Consider the following 20,457-nt stretch of genomic DNA (forward strand, 5'->3'; position numbering starts at 1 on the left):
ATAAATTGACAGTTATACCTACTTGGTAAGGATAATTTCAAGTTCACTAGCAATAACATCTGTGAAAAATCCTAGTGAGCAGAATACTATACGCAGATATCACCATGGCAATCCATGTGAAAGGAGGGCAGGTGCTCCAGGGCAGCCCCCTGGCCAATGGCAACGTTGTGATGGACAGAGATGCGAGATTGGCTGAAGATGCCACTGGCACAAGGGACAGGAATCCCACCTTGACTAGTAAATAATCTCATGAACGTAGACGCGTGAAGAAGGAAGCTGAAAGGAGGGGGCAAGCCAACGCTTGCCCAGTCAGTGGCTAACATCAGTCTTGTATCTATGCGTGTGAGGAGCATCAAGGGTAGCTATGAATAGTGTAATTCTCAAGAAAAAAAAAACTGTTATAACCTCCTAGAAAGGAATATTGTTTCCGATCTGGCATATCTGGTTCCCAGGTTATATCAGTACAGAAAAAAATTCAAGAATATTCTGATAAAAAAAATTAGGCATAATGAAGAGCCCTCACTCTGAGATAGAAAAGATAGAAGGAAAAAAAGATAGAAAAGAGAAGGAAAAAAATCAGAGAAGAGTAAAAGTTCGGTAAAAACCATCTGATTTCTCTGTGTTCTGGAGAGGTTCTGACAACATATCATAACATAATTAAGCCAATGTTTATTGGTCTCCAGGTAAGTGACTCCCCAGGTCTATCAGATCAAATAGAACAGAATACTGAGAGGTCAGTTAAGTCCAGATGGTAGGACAAGATCTTTTTCACTCAAACCTGAGACTCATAAACCACCTTATTTTGGCAAAACACCTCACAATCATCTGCAAAATGATTACTTAGCCAATAGATTCATGAGGAAATTGGGCGTGGAAGGATCTGGTCGCAGGGGTGGACCCATGACATGGTGGGCTGCATGGTGCCATTCCTTATTCCAGTAGTGAGTGCCGTCTGTGCCCAGACTGGCCGCGATGGGTTCTCCGTAGACCACCTTCCCTGGAAAGTTCAAAGGAAGCATTCAGCACCTTAATGTGTTCTTAAGAGAATCATCTGGCAAAGATATAAATATTCTTCTATATCCTAGCAGAGGAAAACATGAATCCCAAACCATAATCTACTCTTATGAACTGGATCTAAAAATGATGACTAATGTTTATTGAGCATTTATTATGTTTCAGTCAAATGTGTACTCAGTGTAGTGGTAGATTATACTATCCACTCCACTGATATCAGGCTTGGCTGCACAGCTTCCTTTGGCTAATTAAAGATGAAACGAAGTGATATGTGCCCTTCCAAGCAGAAGCTGTAAGAACCAACATGAGGTTCTGCCATGAACACCCTCATTTGGAGACCAACATACCCCACGCAGGGACTGCTCCTTCAGTTTTGCCCCAGAATGAGGAGGGTACAACCCACAATGGACATGCACGTGAATGAGAAATAAACCTCTGTAGTTGTAAGCCAACCATAATTTAGATTATTTTGTTACTGCAGCATAACCTAGCGAAAGCTGGTAGATATATGTGCCATTCAGCTCGAACCTTCTCAAAAATCTTATCAGGTAAATGCTATTATTATCATCCCAATTAAAAGATGAAGATTTTTTAAAAAGCATTAAAAAAAGATGAAGATAAATGTAATGGGGATAAGTAACTTCCCTACAGTTACATTATATAAACTCCTTTTAGATAGAGCAGAGGAAGTGGGATTTGAATGCAGACATTTTGACTCCAGTTGTCCTAACCTCTATGCTGTACTAGCTTGATGACAGATGGGTATTAATATAGGTCATATGGAGTTCAACCACGGCATCTCTCTGTTGCAAACAGATTGATAATCTTTTCACACCCTTAAAAAAAACCCTCCTCAAAAACTTACATTCAATAAAAGAACTTGCAGATAATAAAATTGTAGCCAGAAATGCGTATTTTAAAAATCATGCAAATGAAACCATCAAAAGCACACAATGTTAGAAAAGTTAATAGTGCATAGCAAATCTGAATTTAAAATCAGACTCCTATCTCTGATTAGCATTTGTCAGAATAATAGATTCACTTGCATCAACCTGATCATAGCCAAGCAATCATAAAAGAGAACGCGCAGAATAGAGATACTGGCATGTCAAATTAGTTCACTCTGGCTAATCAAATGCCAAATTGTAGTTAAAATCCTGATATATAACTGAAATTAACTGATTTCCTACGGGAGTACTGGAAGTGGATGGCCACCAGCTGCCTGAGGCTTAATAAGTCAGAGTGTAGCAGCCTATTATCTTACAGATCATTTTCCCCACAAACTAGCCTAGGAATTGAAGCTTTCTGAAGCCTAAGAAACTTGACTTCTTAAGTAGCCATGTATCAAAATAGTAAAAGCTATTCCCCAGAGACTGCGGAGCAATGATGAAGATCCTTCACTCTGCTGATGCACATACAAGGTGAGTTCTGTGCCCCTCTTGTTCCTTAAATGTCCTGTTCCCACAAAAGGGGAAATACCATTAGCATCAGTCTCTGGCATGTAGAATAAGCAGCAATCATTTTTAACGCAAACTAAAAGGTAATTTACTATCTACTGTAAAGACAACAGGATGGACATAATATTTTATTTGCAGGTACAAAAAAAACTTTTCATCCCAAGAGAATTTCTTTCAGATGCTGGACAACGACAAACTCAGAACAATCATTGTTCGAGTTCCCACTCAGGATGTTCCCTGCTGCTTCATCACAGAGGAACTCTCCTTATCATGCGTTCTATTCAATCACTTGCCCCATCCAGGTGATATAGGAAAATGGTTCCAAAAGTTCTACAATTTTAATAGCTCTTGGGAAAACTTCAAAGTGTCAGCCTCTACCAGGAGATTGCCAAGTCTGTTTTGAAACTAGATGACAGGTAATTTCCTCAGAAGGGTTTAGCACCTTTAAAAAGATCCTTTAAAAGACGATAGGTTTGTCTAAAACTTAAATTTTCTGTAGCACATCATCTAACTCAACCTGTTTGGACAGCTCATTTAAACAATTCAAACGCGTGCAGCCCAGAATGGGAATAAGCATTCGTAATTCTATATAGTTTAATGTCATACCCAGAAACATTCCAGAGTATGCTGAGCAGATAATTGAGAACTATTGGCAAAGTCCCTGGAGGAATGGGAGAAAAATTATGGAACTATCAAGGTTTACGACTAGGGAAACCTCTGCTACTGTCTCAAACATTAGGGATTCCCAAGTCAATAGGCCAAGCTCTTGATCTTGAAGCTTGCTCTCATGACACATATTTCTGTAGTGGGGAAGTAAGTCTACCTATAGCTATGCCTAGGAGTTACTTCCAGGAAACCTCTTTTGTTGCTCAGATATGGTCTCTCTCTCTCTCTCAAAGCCCAACTCTGCAGGTAAAATCATTACCTTCCTCACTACGTAGGACTTAACATCCAGGGATGTAAGTCTCCCTGGCAATGTGGGATATGACTCCCAGGGACAAGCCTGGCCCTAGTACTGTGGAATTGACAATGGCTTCCTTGCCAAAAGGGGGGAAATAAATGTAACAAAATAAGGTATCAGTGGCTGAGAGAGTTCAAATAGAGTCAAGAGGCTGTTCTGGAAGCTACTCTTAATGCTAGCTTCAGCTAGATATTGTTAATTGCCAGCGTCTGCCAAAACCATTCCTAACAACCCTAAAAAACACCTAGGGCTTTACTTAGATTCTACAAAATTTTCACACTCTAAGATTACTCTGTGGAAACCTACAACCTTCAGATGAATTCCTGGGCCAGATAAGTCCTGAAATCCAGAGGGGCCAGCCTCTCCAAGAATATCAATTAATTCCATCCCCCATCCATACTATCATCACCCCTTTCTAACATTATAAAGTTAGAAGGGGTATAGCCCAAATACCCCTAAAGACTGGGCGAAGGATCAAAGGAGAAGGAGGAGTTATAACAGAGAAGATAGGATTTAACAAATGAGTATGACTACTGAGTCATTATACTGATATTTCTCTCAGTCTCCAGTTACCCTGAAGCAGCTAGAAGGAAAAACCTAAAATTGTGGAACTGTAACCCATATGAAACTCTGAAGTCTGACAATGTACTTTGAAATTTATTGCTCTTTTTGTATATATGTTATATTTCACAATAAAAAATGTTAAAAAAATAAAAGATGACAGGCCACTTACTTTTGTATAGACAAGTTATTTGTTAACTAGGCTATTTTCAACTTTCTTCCCATTAAGCTTATGTAAATATCAAAAACTAAAAAATTTAAAAATTTTAAAAGTAACAAATTCCTAATACTCCTCCCCCTTCATGATAATTTCAAGACATGTTCAAAGAACCAAATGGTATGCAAGAGAGAAAACGGGAAAGGTAAATAGGGGGCCTTGAAAATCCATAGATAATCAAACTGGATAATTCAGCCTACTTGTGGGTTCTGCTAGATATGGTCTAAAAATAAAGTATAAAAATAGCTAACATACGAATAGCACTCTACAGTTTGTGAAGCTCTCACATGATTTCATTTGACCTTCATGGCAACCCGCCCCACCCCCCATGCTGGTTTGACAGATGAAAAAACCAACACTCAAAGAGACTAATTTGCCCAAGACACACCAATAGTAAGTGTTACAGCCAGAATGAGAATCCCAGTATTCTGATACCATATCACATGCATTATATCATCAGGAAAAGTGTCATTCTTTTCACTTTCTTGGTAAAAAGCATGGATTTTTTAAATGTTTGAATCAACCAAAGCTATCTGTGGATGTGGCTGAGCAATTTTCCAATTCCACTTACTGATTTCATTTACTACACTTAGCAATAAAAGTGCTCTATCTGTTCAGAGTCTGGTGCTCTGCTGATTATACTTGCAACCAGATGGTTTCAACGACTTTTGGGAGACAGATACATCTTCATCATTAATCTCCTCCCAGTGTCTCAGCAAGTTTCACGTTACGTTGTAACCCTGACTACCCATATACCTTCTCTCCTTCTTCCTCATGCTTTGGCTTAATCCCCCCACCCCCCCACCCTCAGTGGAGGGGGAGGGGGGCAGATTTTCTACACTTATGATGCAATCTCAGATTTTTGCCTTCTAAGAGATTGTAAAGATTTCCAAATAATGCTGCATGTAAAGCTGATCTAGCCTCCCCCACCTGCCCTAATCAGACACCATACTTATTAGATGAAGGTGATGAAGCAGATGTTAACACCTCGACTAAGTTTGGAAGCAGCACTTAATCAAGTCAGGACATCTATTAGAGAAGGCTGAAAGATGCAGAGAAGCTGCCGTAAGTGCCCAGGGAAGAGGCACTGGCCACAAAATAAAGACAAACATGCTTATGAAACAATTTTTTCCCTGTTAATAGGATGTGCTGGTTTGAAATGATGTATGTACCCTAGAAAAGCCATGTTTTAATCAAAATCCCATTTCGTAAAGGCAGAATAATCGCTATTCAATAATGTACGTAATTAGATCATCTCCCTGGAGATGTAACCAAACCAAGAGTGGTTGTTAAACTGGATTAAGTGGAGGTGTGTCTCCATCCATTCAGGTGGGTCTTGTTTAGTTTCTGGAGTCCAATAAAAGAGGAAACATTTTGGAGAAAGAAGGAGATTCAGAGCAGCGCAGAACGACATAGCCACGAGAAGCAGAGTCCACCAGTCAACAACCTTTGAGATGAAGAAGGAACATGCCTCCTGGAGAGCTTCATGAAACAGGAAGCTAGAAGAAGAAGCTAGAAGATGACGCTGTGCTCGCCATGTGCACTTCCAGATGAGAGAGGAACCCTGACCGTGTTCACCATGTGCTTTTTTAGATGAGAAACTGACTGTGTTCACCATGTACCCTTCCATTTGAGGAAGAAACCCTGAACTTCATTGGCCTTCTTGAACCAAGGTATCTTTCCCTGGATATCTTTGATTGGACATTACTATAGACCTGTTGTAACTGGAACATTTTCTCAGCCTTAGAACTGTAAACTAGCAACTTATTAAATCTCCCTTTTTAAAAGCCATTCTGTTTCTGGTATATTGCATTCTGGCAGCTAGCAAACTAGAACATAGGATATTGAGCACAACCTTTTTGGACTCTGTTTCAATTCAGAATATTACATTTACAGGGGAAGAAAATAACTGAGAAGGAAAATACATAGAGGCATCATGTTAAAGAGGACCTCACAGATTTAGGTTCAAATCCTGATGTTGTGGCTTTCTAGCTGGAGACCTTGAGTAAAGATGAGCTATCATTCTTAGTCTCTGTTTTCTCATCTGTGAAATGGGAGCCCCAAATCCTTCTCATGAGGCAATTTTGTGAAAGTCAAATGAATTAATATATGTGAAAGTGCCTGGCATCTTCCTGGAGCCCTGGAGTCACTTCATAAATGTTAGTTTCTTTATAGTTACACAATTCTAGTTTTAGAAATTTTTAAATGGCCAGTTTTCAAGTGTTTACTTACATTTGGGTGCCAAGTAAATCACCTAGCTCTAAATTTAAAGGACAGTGGGGTGTGCAGATGTTTGTGTGCAAGGAAGAAAAAAGAGCCTGAAGTACAGATCCACCCTTACTCAGCCCACACATACTGCTGCCGTCAGCACTGCTTTTTTTTTTTTTTTTTGCAATGGCAGGCACTGGGAATTGAACCTGGGTCTCCAGCATGGCAGGTAAGAACTCTGCCTGCTGAGCCACCGTGGCCCACCAGTACTGCTTCTTGAGCATACAATTCAGTATACTGTGTACAGGAGATTCGGTTTGCTCTTGTTTGGCCCTAGCAAACAGAGGTCACCAGGACCATGTGAGGAGAGAGCAGCAACTGTGTGGACCTTTCTCCCCTTCTTTTAAAACACAAGGATAGATATATGGGGATGAGAGTTGAAATACAATAGAAAATTGGAAATCCAAAGCCTTTCTGTAAGAGAAATTCACATTTTACAGCAATAAGCCTGGAAAGTAAAGCTTCCTACGAAAAGGAAAGACAAAACCAAATCAAGCAAACAAATGAAAACATGACCACATGCAGCCCAGTTCACGTGAGCTCTTTGAGAACTAAAATCATCATAATCATCTTTGCATATCCAATGCCTACAGCACAGTGTCTAGCATACTTTTGGTGTTCAATAACTTGGTTTCTTAAGTGAAAAGTATAAAGCATAAAGAAAACATTTTATTAATAAGTTCAAATGAGAGTAATGTTTATCCCCTAAAGACAGGAACAGGGATATAAAATTATAGTTAAACTTTATTAAGACAAACTGAGATAAGCTATACTGAAAATTTAAAAATGCATTGAAAATTGAGAAGCAACTTAGATAGATACCAAGTAGAATATCAAGTAAGTCACTGAGATAAATCACCATATTTTTAAGCAAAGTAAAGCACCAGAACAATAGCAAACCCATGTGCATGCAAGTTCTGATGGGGCCTCACCTCTTTCTGGGGAACAAGGTTTCTGAAAGTGGGTGCTGCTGCCACAGATGCTCCCATACCTTCAACTGAGGCTCATCAGTGTCCATGACTCACTTAAACATTTGCAAAGCTCACAGCTAACGTCTCATGCAGAGCAAGAGCCGACTGAGGAAACAGACCTATACAGTGGGAGTAATCCATGGCAGCTCCCTACACTAACCAAGTAAACTGTCCAGTCAAAAACAAGGACAGCCAAGGATCATCTGACATTTGAGGGGGAAAAAAAAGCACAAAAAGAAAGACCAAGAGCTTTTAAAAATAAAAAAATGGACTCAGAAAGAAACAAAGATAATTCAGGAAACAAGAGATAATTTTAAAAAAAGAACTTCAATAGTATTCTCAGAAAGATCAAGAAGAAACTGCATGCATTTAAAAAAAAAAAAAAAAAGAGCAACCATGGAAAAAAAGGACAGCCAGAAAACAAGAAAATTTTCTTGGAAATAAAAATATGATTATGAAAACAAAAGTTCATTAGATGGGCAGATGAAGTAAAGTAAAAAAAAAAAAAAAAAAAAAAAAGAAAAAGGTTTCCTAAAATGTAGAGCAAAACTTCAAAGTTTAAAACAAAAGTGATAATAGTTAAAGGACATGAAGGAGTAATCTAAGAGGTCTGATGGAAGTTCTAGAAGAAGCAACTAGAAAGTAAATTTGGAGGAAATAAAGAAGAAAATTCTCAGAATCAATGATGAGTCTTCAGATTGAAACTGGCCTCTGAGCATCAACGTGAATTTTAAAAAGGCCTACTGCAAGACATAATTTTAATGAAATTCTCGACTACTAAAATGAAGAAAAATTGAAAAAACCTTTCAGATGGTAAAAGAAGTTACTGAAAAAAAGAAAAGATTATAACATCTGGTACCAGAAGAGAATGAAATGGTGCCTTCAAAATTCAAAAGGGAGTAATTCTGAACCTAGAATTCTAAGCCCATTCAAATCAACAAAGGAGTTTGAGGACAAGACATCAGAAAATCTACCTTCTGCATATGTTTTCTTAAAAAAGTTACCTGAGATTCTTCAAGTCATTCAAGGAAAGAGAAGATATGGGAATTAAGAGATAGTATTTCCAACCTAGAAGCACAGTGAAGAGAAAGCCTGTGATGGCATCTGTACAGCAGGCTTGGAAAGCAAAAATCAAGAAGGAAATAGAAGGTTCTCCTCCCAAATAAATCTCAGTAAAAAGAACTGACTCCGTGTAATAGAACGTATGATAAAGAAGCTAGAAACTCTTCATGAGTGATAAAGAAGGTGTATGTTTCTTTCCTCAATCTATTTTTAAAAAGAGCTTCTTGAATGAACTCCAGGAAAAATTAAAAAATCGTCCAAGGCCATAACAGTCCAAATATCAAGCGAACTAAAATAAGGCATGCTTTTGAATTCTATTAGAGTGTAAGTTAAAACCCACTTGGCCTCAACACTTGTAACTTGCTTCTCCAAGAGTTAAGCTGAACGCCACTAAATGCACTCCAAGTTGGTGACAGAACTTTCTCCAAGGTTCTATTCTCACTAATTACCTCTACAGAGTTTAATTTTCACACAATCCTAATATTGTAACTATTTTAAATTTTAGACTAACCCATACACAAAGCATGGAACACTTGATTATAGTTAGAAAGTCAGCTGTAATGCTGTAAACCCTATCTGTGTAAAGATGATAATATATTGATAGAAGAGAGAGGAGGCAAAAAGGGAGAGGTGCGGGGTTTCTGATTTCCTTATTCAACCTAGCAGGGAGGGAATCAAGAGATACCCCAAAAAGTAATAGCCAAGAAATATAAATTTAAGTATATTATTTGAGTGATAATTATTACTAATAAAACTCAGGAGTATGAGAATTAAGACATATAACCAAAATTGTTTCTTTGTCATAGTCGGGAGTCAACTGAAACTGTCTAAAACTATTAATTGCTATTTATAAGCTTTTACTTTAGAATTTTGGAGGTAACCTCCAAAATACCAAGGACAGATATGGTTAAAAAGTGTTAGCTCCAAGGAGAGGGCCAAAGGGGGGTGGAAGGTATTTACTTCCCATTTAATATATTCCTGGCATGTGTTATTCTTTTAATAATGACTTTATAAATAGCAAATGATGATAATATTTTAACAATAATTTTAAGTGTAAGGCCAAAACCTAAAATCAATTAAATATAAACTTGATATCCAAGTTTCCTCAACTCTGTTAACTAATTTCTCCTTGAACAGAGTGGAAAGCAAGAAAAAATGTTTGGAATTTGGAGTCAGATGGGCTTGGGTTTGAATTCTAAGTTCAGCACTTATTAGTGAAGTGATCTTGGACATAATTTTATCAATATTTCCTAAGCTTCCGTTTCATCTGTCACAAAACAGAGATAAAATTTAGGTTAAAGCAAGTGTTATGATAATTTAAAGAGATGATGCATATTAAAACACATTAATGAGATAATATACAGTAAAACTTGAAATGACATAAGATACATAAAAATACTAGTATGAGCCAAGCACATATTAAGCATTCAACAAACAATGTCAGTTGTTATAATCACAACCCCTTCCATTGCTGTCTTCTGGGTAAATAGTCGGCAAATTCAACAAGAAAATCAAATTTAATATTATTGTATATCTAGGCTACTGCACTAGAGATGATCAGTAATGGGATATGTATGTACCTCCAGGAGCAGTGCTTCTCAAACTTTAACATGCATATGAGTCATCTGGGGTTCAAGTTAGAAGTGTACATTGTGATTCAGGGGTCTGGGATGAAGTCCAAGGCTCTGACTTTCTAACAAGCTCCCAGGTGATGCAAAGCTGCGTTCTAGGGACAAGACCCTAGATGACAGATTGAGCTGGGAAACTCAATATTATGAGCCTGTAAGGCTGAACTATTTCTTATTTCAACAAGACAATAAATCCGCATTGCTGTATTTTATATTCAGAACTTAAGTGAGCTAATAAGTAAACACAGTCAGGGCAGATGAATCTTCCTTGAAGGGTGAGTGTGCGGTCCTCCAACCCATGTCCCTATACAGTCCCCAGGGATATGCCCTGGGGTTCACTGAGGAAGGCACTATGTGAGCAGTTTGTGTCTAAGACCAGCCTCAACCCCCCTGCCCCCTTTGGGTTCCTACTTGGACATATGCAAAGGCATCACTGGGGAGAGATCTGAAAGTCTCTCAAGCTAATTTATCCCGGAGCTCTACTGCTTCTTTTACAATCGGGCATTAGGGTATTTTCACAAGTACTATTGCAATAAATGTGACTCAACCAGAACACCTGGGGTGACATTTAAATATTTCATGCTTGCAATCGCTTTGTAAAGGAATTCAGCAATAGCCCCCCAAATTACATATGCATTTACCTTTTGAGCCAGCAATCCCACTTCTAGCAGTCTACCCTGAAAATGCCCTCCTAGTGAAGACAGAATAATCGTTTGAAGATGGCCACACCCTAATTTTGGAACCTGTGAACGTTACCTTACGTGGCAGGGGAGAGTACACAGATTTAAGGAGCTTCAAATGGAGGAGATTATGCTGGATTTCTCAGGTGGATCCAGTGTAATCACTTGAGTTCTTAACAGTGGAAGAAGGAGGTAGAAGAGGTCAGAGGAATGCAATGTGACAAAGACTTGACTCACCATTGCTGGCTTAGATGATGGAGGAAGGGGGCACTTGCCAAGGAATGTGGGTGGCTGGAAAAGGCAAAGAAATGGGTTCTCTCCTAGAGCTTCCAGAAAGGAATACAGTTCTGCTGACACCTTGATTTTAGCGTGATGAGACCTGTGTTGGACTCCTAACCTACAGAACCGTAAACTCATAAATTTGTGTTGTTTTAAGCCACTAAATCTGTATTTGTTACAGCAAAGATAGAGAACGAAAACACTAGCTACAAATGTGAAACAGCATATGCACAAGGCTATCGCTGCAACTTTATTTGCAATAGCTAAAGATCGAAAACAAGCCAAATGTCCAAAAGAAGGGATCCAGGTGAATAAACACAATGGCATAATCACTCAGCACCTGTGAAAAAGTATGAGGAAGATCCCCATAACTAAAATAACGGACCAACCTTTAGGGTACATTTTCAAGTGAAAAAAAAAAAGCAAGACAAAGAACGCTGTAATAGTATGCCACCTTTTGTGTCAGAAAGAGGGGGGCATTAGAATATGCAAATATTCTTATTTTGCAATGAGAAAACATGTAAAGGTAGGCCAGAAATAAATTAATAAAAATGGTGATTTATGGAGTGTGGCATGAAGGAGCTAGAATAGGAAATAACACTTCTCTGAGAATGTATTTTTTTATTTATGATTTTTACTTGGTACTGTATAAATGGCTTACATATTCAAGAAATAAAATAAAATTTAAAATAATTTTAAATGAAATTAAAATGTCTATACTTAATTTTAATACCCTTTCTTCCTATACCCTATATTCTAAAACCTTCCCTAGGCTTTTCCTTGTCTCCTACTGGAATTCTATCCCAGTGTAAAACAAGCATTTGAGGTGAAGAAACTGCTTCCTGACAGTCCTGTCAAAAGCAGAGCTTGTTGAAGGTTTAAGATTGACCATTTTTGCTGATTTTACTGTTTTTAAATCATATTCTAACATTATGGATTTGATTGACAGGACATAGGACACAATAGAGTTGCAAAGCAAGTAATCATAGAAAACCGATTCCATAGAGTTGGCAATGGCGCCACCTGATGGGAAAAACATAACACTGTAACTTTGAATTGTGGGGTTATTAAAAAGAACTTTTCTTTTTCATACTGAAGTTTTATTATATGTGCGGTGGAAAGTCTTCAAAAATGGTTGGTAGAAAGATCTTACTATCCCTTGTGTGAAATTGAGCTTACACTTAACACAAGATGCTGGTCGATTAAATTTTTCAAAATTCATCTGGCTTGCCCAAAATCCTCACTTAACCTCCCACGCAGTAAGAAGCAATTTTGACAGTACTTTAGTCTCAGTTATAGACATGTCAAATTTATTTAGTTAGTTAGTTAGTTTGGGTGCATGGTCTGGGAATCGAACTCAGGTCTCCCACATAAAAGGCAGGCATTCTAACCACAGAGCAATCTGTGCATCTGCAAATTTACTATTGTAGTTTTTATAACATACATTATAAAAGTACAGTCAGTTTCAGTTAAACAAACAAAAACAGCGGGATGTTGAGATGATTTAAACACTATTTTAGAATATCTGAGAGTTCTGAAAGGATGAGAAGAGTGATGGACAGGTTCTAGTGTCAACTTGGCGAGGTGACAGCGCCTAGCTGTCTGGTCAGGCAAGGACTGGTATTTCATGGTTGGCTGATGATCCAGAAGGCAGGTATATTAAATTATCAGTTAGTTGACTGCAGCTGTGGCTGATTACGTCAATTAAGGGCACACCTTCTGCAAAGGAGATAATCTAATCACTTGTATTTGATCTGATCAGTTGAAGACTTTTATAAGGAAGAAGAGAGAATTTCACTGCTTCTCAATCCTCTCCTTTGGAGTTCATTGAGACCCTTCATCACAGTTGCCAGCTTCACAGCATGCCCCATGGATTTTGGACTCTTTCATTCCCACAATTGTGTGACACACCTTTATAAATCTCATATATACAGATATTTCCAGTTGCTTCTTTTTCTCTAGATAACCCTGACTAATACAAGAAAATAGAAGCTACTAGCCTATCCTAGCAATGCCTAACATCATTGAATGAAATGCACCGTATTTGTTTTCATCCTTTCTTTACCACTACTGGAAAATGAATGAAATTATTTATCTGACCACTTCTTATCAAAAACAGGAAATTTTCGCTTTCCTTTCAGATAATGTCTGGGCTGGTCTGAAACTGTCATGTACCCCAGAAAAGCCATGCTCTTTAATATTCTTTCAAAATATTGCTGGGTGGTATCTCTTTGATTGTTTCCATGGAAATGTGACCCACCCAGTTGTGGGTGGTAATTTGATTAGACGGTTTTTATGGAGATGTGTCTCCACCCATTCCAGGTGGGGTCGCTTACTGGAGCTCTCTAAGAGGGAACCATTTTGGAAAATGTTTTAGAGCCCACACAGCCAGAGACCTCTGTAAATGAGGAGGGAAAGCACCCCCACCCCCACCCCGGGGAGCTTCATATAACGAGAAGCCAGGAAAGAAAGCCAGCAGATGACGCCATGTGCCTTCCCAGCTGAAAGGAAACCCGGGCCCTCATCAAACCTTTCTTTGGAGTTAAGGTATCTTTCTCTGGATGCCTTAGTTTAGACCATTTCACTGCCTTAGAACTGTAGACTTGCAACTTAATAAATTCCCTTTTTAAATCCATTCCTTTTCTGGTATATTGCATTCCAGAAGCTGAACAAACTAAAACAATGTCTATTTACATACTACACTGAACTAGAGAACTGAGGCTTTACTTAGGCAACTTGAGGTAAAAATAACTTTGGATGAAATTTTAAAAATAGTCTCCAGACCATTCCATTATTATGGAATAATAGTAATTATGCTTCCATTATTCCCACACCTGTGCTACTATCAGACAAACTAATTCAATTTAAAAATTACCTGCTGAGCACCTAGTAGGAGCTCACGGTACACGGATATGGGGGTGGGGAGTGGTATCTAGAGAGCATTGCACTTAACCATCTGATTAAAAAGCTGGGTGCTAGTGCTGTTAAGGTGGCCAAAGGAAATAGTTTCAGGTTTCAAGGATGGAGAAGTGACGTCACGGATGAGAGGCAGCCACGAGGCTAGACAAAAAGAGCCATAAGTAGACATGCATCAAAAAGAAAGAAAACGGGAAGAATGCTAATAAAAAGGGAGGAGGAATCGTGGCAATGGATGAGCAGCTTTTTCAGGAGCAAAAGCTTATGAGAGACTTGACCTTGTTTTGTAGAAGTGATGTTAGAGTCGGGAAGGTACCTTGTCTCCTCGCGTCCCCAATGACCTGCGCCGCCGACTTGCTCATTACATGCACCACGTAGAGCGGGACGCCCGCGGCGCTGGCGATGGTGATGGCTCGCAGCGTGGCCTCGGCCTCCACGGCTTCCGGGCGGCACATCTCGTGGCCCTCGGGGCCTGTGATCCCCAAAGCCAGCATCTTCTTGGCGCCCTAAAACAGTAACAGGGACGCGTGCGCATGCAAGGAAGGCCGTAGGACAAACTCCAGTATTTTCTTGGAAATTAACCGCACCGCCCATGATTTCAGATGGGGAAGGTTTACGTGTGCGTGTGTGTGTGTGTGTGTGTGTGTGTGTGTGTGCAAATGGTGTGTGTCCCGTATATAGATGCGATAAAAATCATTTTAGTACTCTAATGGTATATGTTAATTTTTCATAGGCATTTTTCACAATTAAATTATTTTGATGGGAAAGCTGAAAAAGATAGGAGGCTAATTCTAATCATATTGTTTGAAAAACAGTGTGCATATTAAGACGTATTATTGGTACAGAGCAGAAAATGAAACGAAATATTGGCCTCCGCTATTAGATCCTTGTTGAATTTGAAGTAATACACAGAGTGGTAAAATGACTTGCCTGGTGTCACATAGCTAGAAAGTGGAGGAGGTAAATTTAAACCCTGGTCTGTTTGAGTTTAAAGCTCATGCTTTCTTCTTATCATCCCACTCTGCCTCCTGGCCACTGGGCCTCGATCTCACTGACTGAGCCTTGGAGAGAAAAAAATCAGCTAACATAAAGGGTAAGAGACAGCTCTTTAAATCATGCAGATGGTGTGTCTTGTGCATTAATAATGAACTGATGTGTGTAATAAACAGCATCTAGATTCTTCCAGAGCATATTTTAATACCCAGCTTCTATAAAGAGCAAGACTTTAAATAGCTGCCTAATACACTGCTTGTATCTTCAGATTACACTAATGTTGACCACACTTTGGCATTCTGAATCAGCTGCCTGAGCTATTAAAAAATTTTAAATGCTGTGGGACATAGAGAAAAGTGTGCTTTTATAATAAAACATGTTTGATATCTCAAAGCTGGTTTGAAAGGGGAAAATCTTCATACAAATGCATATACAACCTGAATGAAACTAAGCAGTGACCTTGTGGAGGGCCAGGAGCAATCAGTCAGGCCCAGGCAGGGAGGGTCCCCACACTAGTGGGGCGGAATGTCCCTGAGAGTTAAACAACAAGCAATGCTAAGAAACTGTGGGAATGGGATAGGTTTTGGCAACGGCTCAACGGCTAACAGCATTTTTCTGCTTCTGTGAACCGCTTGCTTGCTAGCAACTGCAAAAAACCCACAGCATGATTTTAGCCTTTATAAGCACACCTTGAAAACCTCTGGGGGCTGCTCTCTGAATCCTCTTTCTTGGAGGTTTCTGAGGCAGTTGTCAGCTGGCTAATAAAGCCTCCAAATTGGCTTGCAGTTTTAAATTGTGTGGTCTCGCTTTCGGTGCGCCCCACAACAACCTGAGCACAACAAAATATGTCCAAGTCACATGCGTTTACCTAGTTAAAGACAATCATCCTTCATCTAAAGTTATGGGCATTTTCATTTCTGTGGAAGGTTTGGAATGCAAAACCTTACCTCTGCAATTAAGTCTCCATTTTCTGCATGGACCAGAGCAATTGCTCCAATTTCCTTGCACCGAGAAAAGGCTGCATACAGCTCAACATCCCCCACCATGTACAGGCCTTTATAGGCCATGAACATCTTGAAAGAGTTAACCCCTTTATCTTGGGCAAGAATTTTCATTTCTTCTTTAACCTAAAAGGGAACAACAACAACAGAATATTATGTCTTAATGTACGTGATAATTTCAACCTTCTCCAAAACGGTGCATCAGGCAGAGACCTAACTAAAATCAACAGTTTAATTCCTGATAAATGTAATGAGGGACTTGCCCTTTTCCCCAGGTTATAACCCATTTCATTTGACAAATTACTGTTGCTGTGATAGTTTTAAATCACGAAAGAATGAACAGTTTGACCCCAACGTATTTCATTTGTTGACTTGGGTGTACAATTCTCAGCCCCTATCTCCCAGTTTGAGGATATTATTCCAGAAAATGAAGACTAAGCCATTGGGCAGCAACAGAAGCAATCATGGGTCTGGAAGGTATCAAAGCTAATGCGAAGTAAGGTTTTATGCTCACATTTGAAACCCACAGGGGAATTCTTAGAGAGGGGAAAGTAAAAGATGTAGGTTAACCAGCCTTGCCTGCAAAAGCTCAGAATAAGTGTTTAGCTGCGGAGTCAGGGTCGGACCATAAGTTTCAAGGGCTTTAAGGGTTATGTACGGTTAAATTCAAGAGGAACTCGAGTAATTGCCCTTTCAGATCCAATTCAAGTCTCAGTAAGGACTAAAATTCCAGTGTTTGATTTTTCCAAGAAAAAGTTTCATTTGAATCTGTGGATTTGAGATTATTCTACAGATTTACCCACTCTTTGAGCATTTGCAGAAATTAAGACATGGAAGAATGTAATTATTTATATGAAAACAATAATCTATCTATAATATCATTTTTTAATTCTAACACTTGCATTTAGGTATAATTGACGGGCAATAAACTGCACCTATTTAAAGTGAACAGTTAAAGTTTTGATATATCTATATACCCATGAAACCATCATCAAAGCAAAATAATAAACAAATCCATCACCTTGTCTATTTTATTTTACCCTTCTGGTTACAGAAAACAATCAGGCAGCCACAACATGGACTTTCTCCATATGGATGCAGACAAAAAGGGATAAAAGCAGAGAGCTGTTTTATATGTTTAGGAATTTTGTCATTGTTAGCATGGATATTACACTGTGCTCCAGCACCTGTGACTTCTGAGTATTTACTGGAGATGCTGCAGTCGAGAGAAAGTGTACTTTAAAAATTATATTTAAAGCATTTATCATTCACCAATTAAGTATTAGGAATGGCTCTTGTACATCAAGGGTTTATCCTCTCGTCTTGACATATTTTTTAACTTTAGTGTTTTTCATTGGTAATCTTTTCAGAGGATTCAAAAGTCAAAAGAATATGCAAATAATAGGGGAACAAAGGTTAAAATAAATTGGGTAGGTGGAAATACTAATGGTCAATGAGAGGGAGAGGTGAGAGGTATGGTATATATGAGTTTTTCCTTTCTTCTTTTTTACTTCTTTTTCTGGAGTGATGCAAATGTTCAAAAAAACGATCATGGCAATGAATATACAACTATGTGGTGATTTTTTCAATTGTGAGCCATTGATTATATACCACGTATGGAATATTTGTATGTTAAGAATATTTGTGTGTCTGAATGTTTTTTTATTAATAAGTTTTTTTTAATATGCAAAGAAAAGTCTCTCCTCCACCCCTGTTCTCCGGGAGGCAACGTGTCCCTTGCATTTTGACAATTCCAGTTAGTTGGCTCTGGTATAGCGCAAGGACTATGGGACTCAGCGGAACCGTTTGAACCCCGGGCAGTTTACCTGGTCACTCCACCACGTCACAGCCACGTGCAGGCTGTAGTCGCAGCAGACTTTGGGATCAGCCCAGCCCCTCCAGGTCTCGAAGGCCTCAAGGAGAGAGCCGCCTTTATGAGGAACAGCAAAATCGATGATCATGGTGGTGCCTCCAGCCAGCGCGGCCTGAAAGCACAAGAGGGGTCAACAAGAGCCATCAGTTTTCCAATCAAGTCATTTATCACGTTGAACAGTGTGCATTTGCAAGCACCTTGGCAAGCTTGATGGGTGCAGGAAATTGCACAAAGATGCTGCCTGTTTAAAAGACCCAGAGGGACACAAATAGAATTTCCATAAATTAAAGTTGGAAGTATTAAAACTGCTAGAATTGCTTCTGCACAAAGAATGGCGTGCCAGATGAAATGAAAGGCCTTTTACCCTGAGAATGCAGAGCGGTGGCTGTAAAGAAAAACCAAAAGTGAAAAATGGAGACGATTAAGAAATTTTTCTACTATATTTGTTATTGGAAAATCTCATTTAATTAGGACCAATCTTGATGAATCATATCTTCAACTACCCTGCAAACCAGGCAGAATACTGGGAGAATGATTCCTGCCTCTCCCTCATCTTCCACAAAATTAATTAATTAAGGGAAGACTAAGGAGTTACCTTAATTAATCTTCCCTTAATATACATCTTAATTTGCCACTGCTGTAGTGTTAGTTCAGACCCTTCTCATCTCTCAGCTTGACTACCGTAAGTCTTGGCTGATAGGTATGCCTTCAGTTTGGCCCCAGCCCCACCAATCCAAACTCCTCACTGCAACAAGAGGGATCTTTTCCAAAGCCCAAATGTGACTGCTTGACTAGTACTTCTCACTGCCTTTGGAATAAATTTAGTATTGGTAACTTGGTCTATAAAGCCCTGCATGATCTGCCTCAACTCTCAAATGGCATATCATATTGGCATATCTCAAGAGACATAACTCCCTTAGCATATTGTAACATTACTTACGACTAATGTAAAAACTAAGTGGCCAAATCAAGAGTCTTTGGCAAACTATTTCAATTGGCTTTCAATGAAAACTATAAGTTGGTTAATACACTTATAGTTGTCTTATACAAATGACATAGGTGAACAAAACCAGCGTAGGCCAAGAGTTGTGATAGCACAGCAGTTAAGAGCAGGGAAGTTGGGAAACATAACTCATCTGATACTTATCAGCTGTGGTCCTCTGGGCAGTTTGATTCCTCACCTGCAAAGTGAGAATAAGTGTGTGTAAACCACAGGGTTGTTGGGAGGATTTAATGGAGAATTTGGATATGAAGTGCTTAGATTCAGTTAAGTGCTTGATAAGCTTCAGCTATATGCCCAGGATGCATCTTGTGCCTTTACACTTCACTTTTCATGCTTCGTGTCTTCTCACCATTGAACACGTAGTCATGTTACAACACAGAAGGAGACAGTGTGCCCTGATTCCATCCCTGCCACCCTCTCCCTCAGCCCCCTGGCACACCGACTGTTCCTATATCTCACCTGGCAGACTAGCTCTATTCGACCTCCTTCTTTTTTGCTTCAATAGATTTTTGTCCTTATGTCACTTGGCTCCACCCCAATTCTTTTTGCTCTCAAAAATTTTCTTTTTGTACAGGATCCTGTACTTTTCTCCACATTGCCTCATTCAGGATGAAACAATACATATTTACATTTCTTAAGAAATCCCTACTGGTGCAATAACAATGCTAGAAAAAAATTCCATAGACTGTACTTTTATTTGAATGCAAAATAATCTTCCCACCTTCTTCCTTCTGAAAGTGTCTTCCCAATGCTACACAGACGCCCTGTGAAGATGAAGGGAATTTTTCTAATAGAAAGTGCTGTTAATTGAAGTCTTAAGAGAAAGAACTTTTCTAATATCTATTGAACTAGAAATTTGAAGCTTAAATAACTATTCTTTCTGTTCTTTCCATATTAAAAGTCTACCACATGCAGGATGTGGATAAATCAGAACTCTCATACACTGTTGATGGGAATGTAAAATGAGATGAAGTCACTTTAGAAAACAGTTTGACAATTCCTCAAAAAGTTAAACATAGAGTTCCTATGTGACCCAGCCATTCCACTTCTAGGCATACATCCAAGAGAAATGAAAACATGTCCACAAAAAAAACTTGAACACAAATGTTCCAAGCAGCATTCTTCATAATAACCAAAAGTGGAAACAACCTAAATGTCCATCAACTGATAAACGGATAAATAAAATGTGGTATATCATGCAGCAGAATATTATTTGGCCATTAAAAGGAATGAAGTGATGATACGTGCAACGTCATGGATGGATCTCGAAAGCATTAAGCTAAGTGAAAGAAGCCAGTCACAAAAGACCACATATTATATGATTCTATTTACATGAAATGTCTAGAATAGGCAAATCTCTATAAGCGAGAAGTAGATGAGTAATTGTCAGGACCTGGGGTTTAAGGTAAAAGTGGAGGGTGACAACCAATGGGTATAGGGTTACTTTCTGGAGTGATGAAAATGTTATAAAATCGATGGTAGTGGCGGGTGCACAACTGTGTTTAAATTCTAAAAAAAAAAATTGAATGGCACATTTTCAATGGGTGAAACTGTATCTGTGAATTGTATCTCA

The 20,457-nt window shown here is 38.9% G+C and overlaps 1 protein-coding gene across 1 annotated transcript in view; it reads right to left on the minus strand.

Annotated features, from left to right (window-relative positions):
* The window catches only part of DPYS (dihydropyrimidinase), an 88,172-nt gene that overhangs the window by 56,562 nt on the left and 11,153 nt on the right, over window positions 1-20,457 (minus strand). Inside the window, exons 2-5 of the mRNA XM_077167454.1 lie at window positions 17,835-17,993; window positions 15,955-16,134; window positions 14,331-14,520; window positions 841-997 (exon numbers count right to left, since the gene is read on the minus strand). Of these exons, the coding sequence (XP_077023569.1) occupies window positions 841-997; window positions 14,331-14,520; window positions 15,955-16,134; window positions 17,835-17,993 (686 nt within the window). The remainder of the gene's footprint in view (window positions 1-840; window positions 998-14,330; window positions 14,521-15,954; window positions 16,135-17,834; window positions 17,994-20,457) is intronic.

This window comes from Tamandua tetradactyla, chromosome 6, assembly GCF_023851605.1.
Source record: "Tamandua tetradactyla isolate mTamTet1 chromosome 6, mTamTet1.pri, whole genome shotgun sequence".
Lineage (NCBI taxonomy): Eukaryota > Metazoa > Chordata > Mammalia > Pilosa > Myrmecophagidae > Tamandua > Tamandua tetradactyla.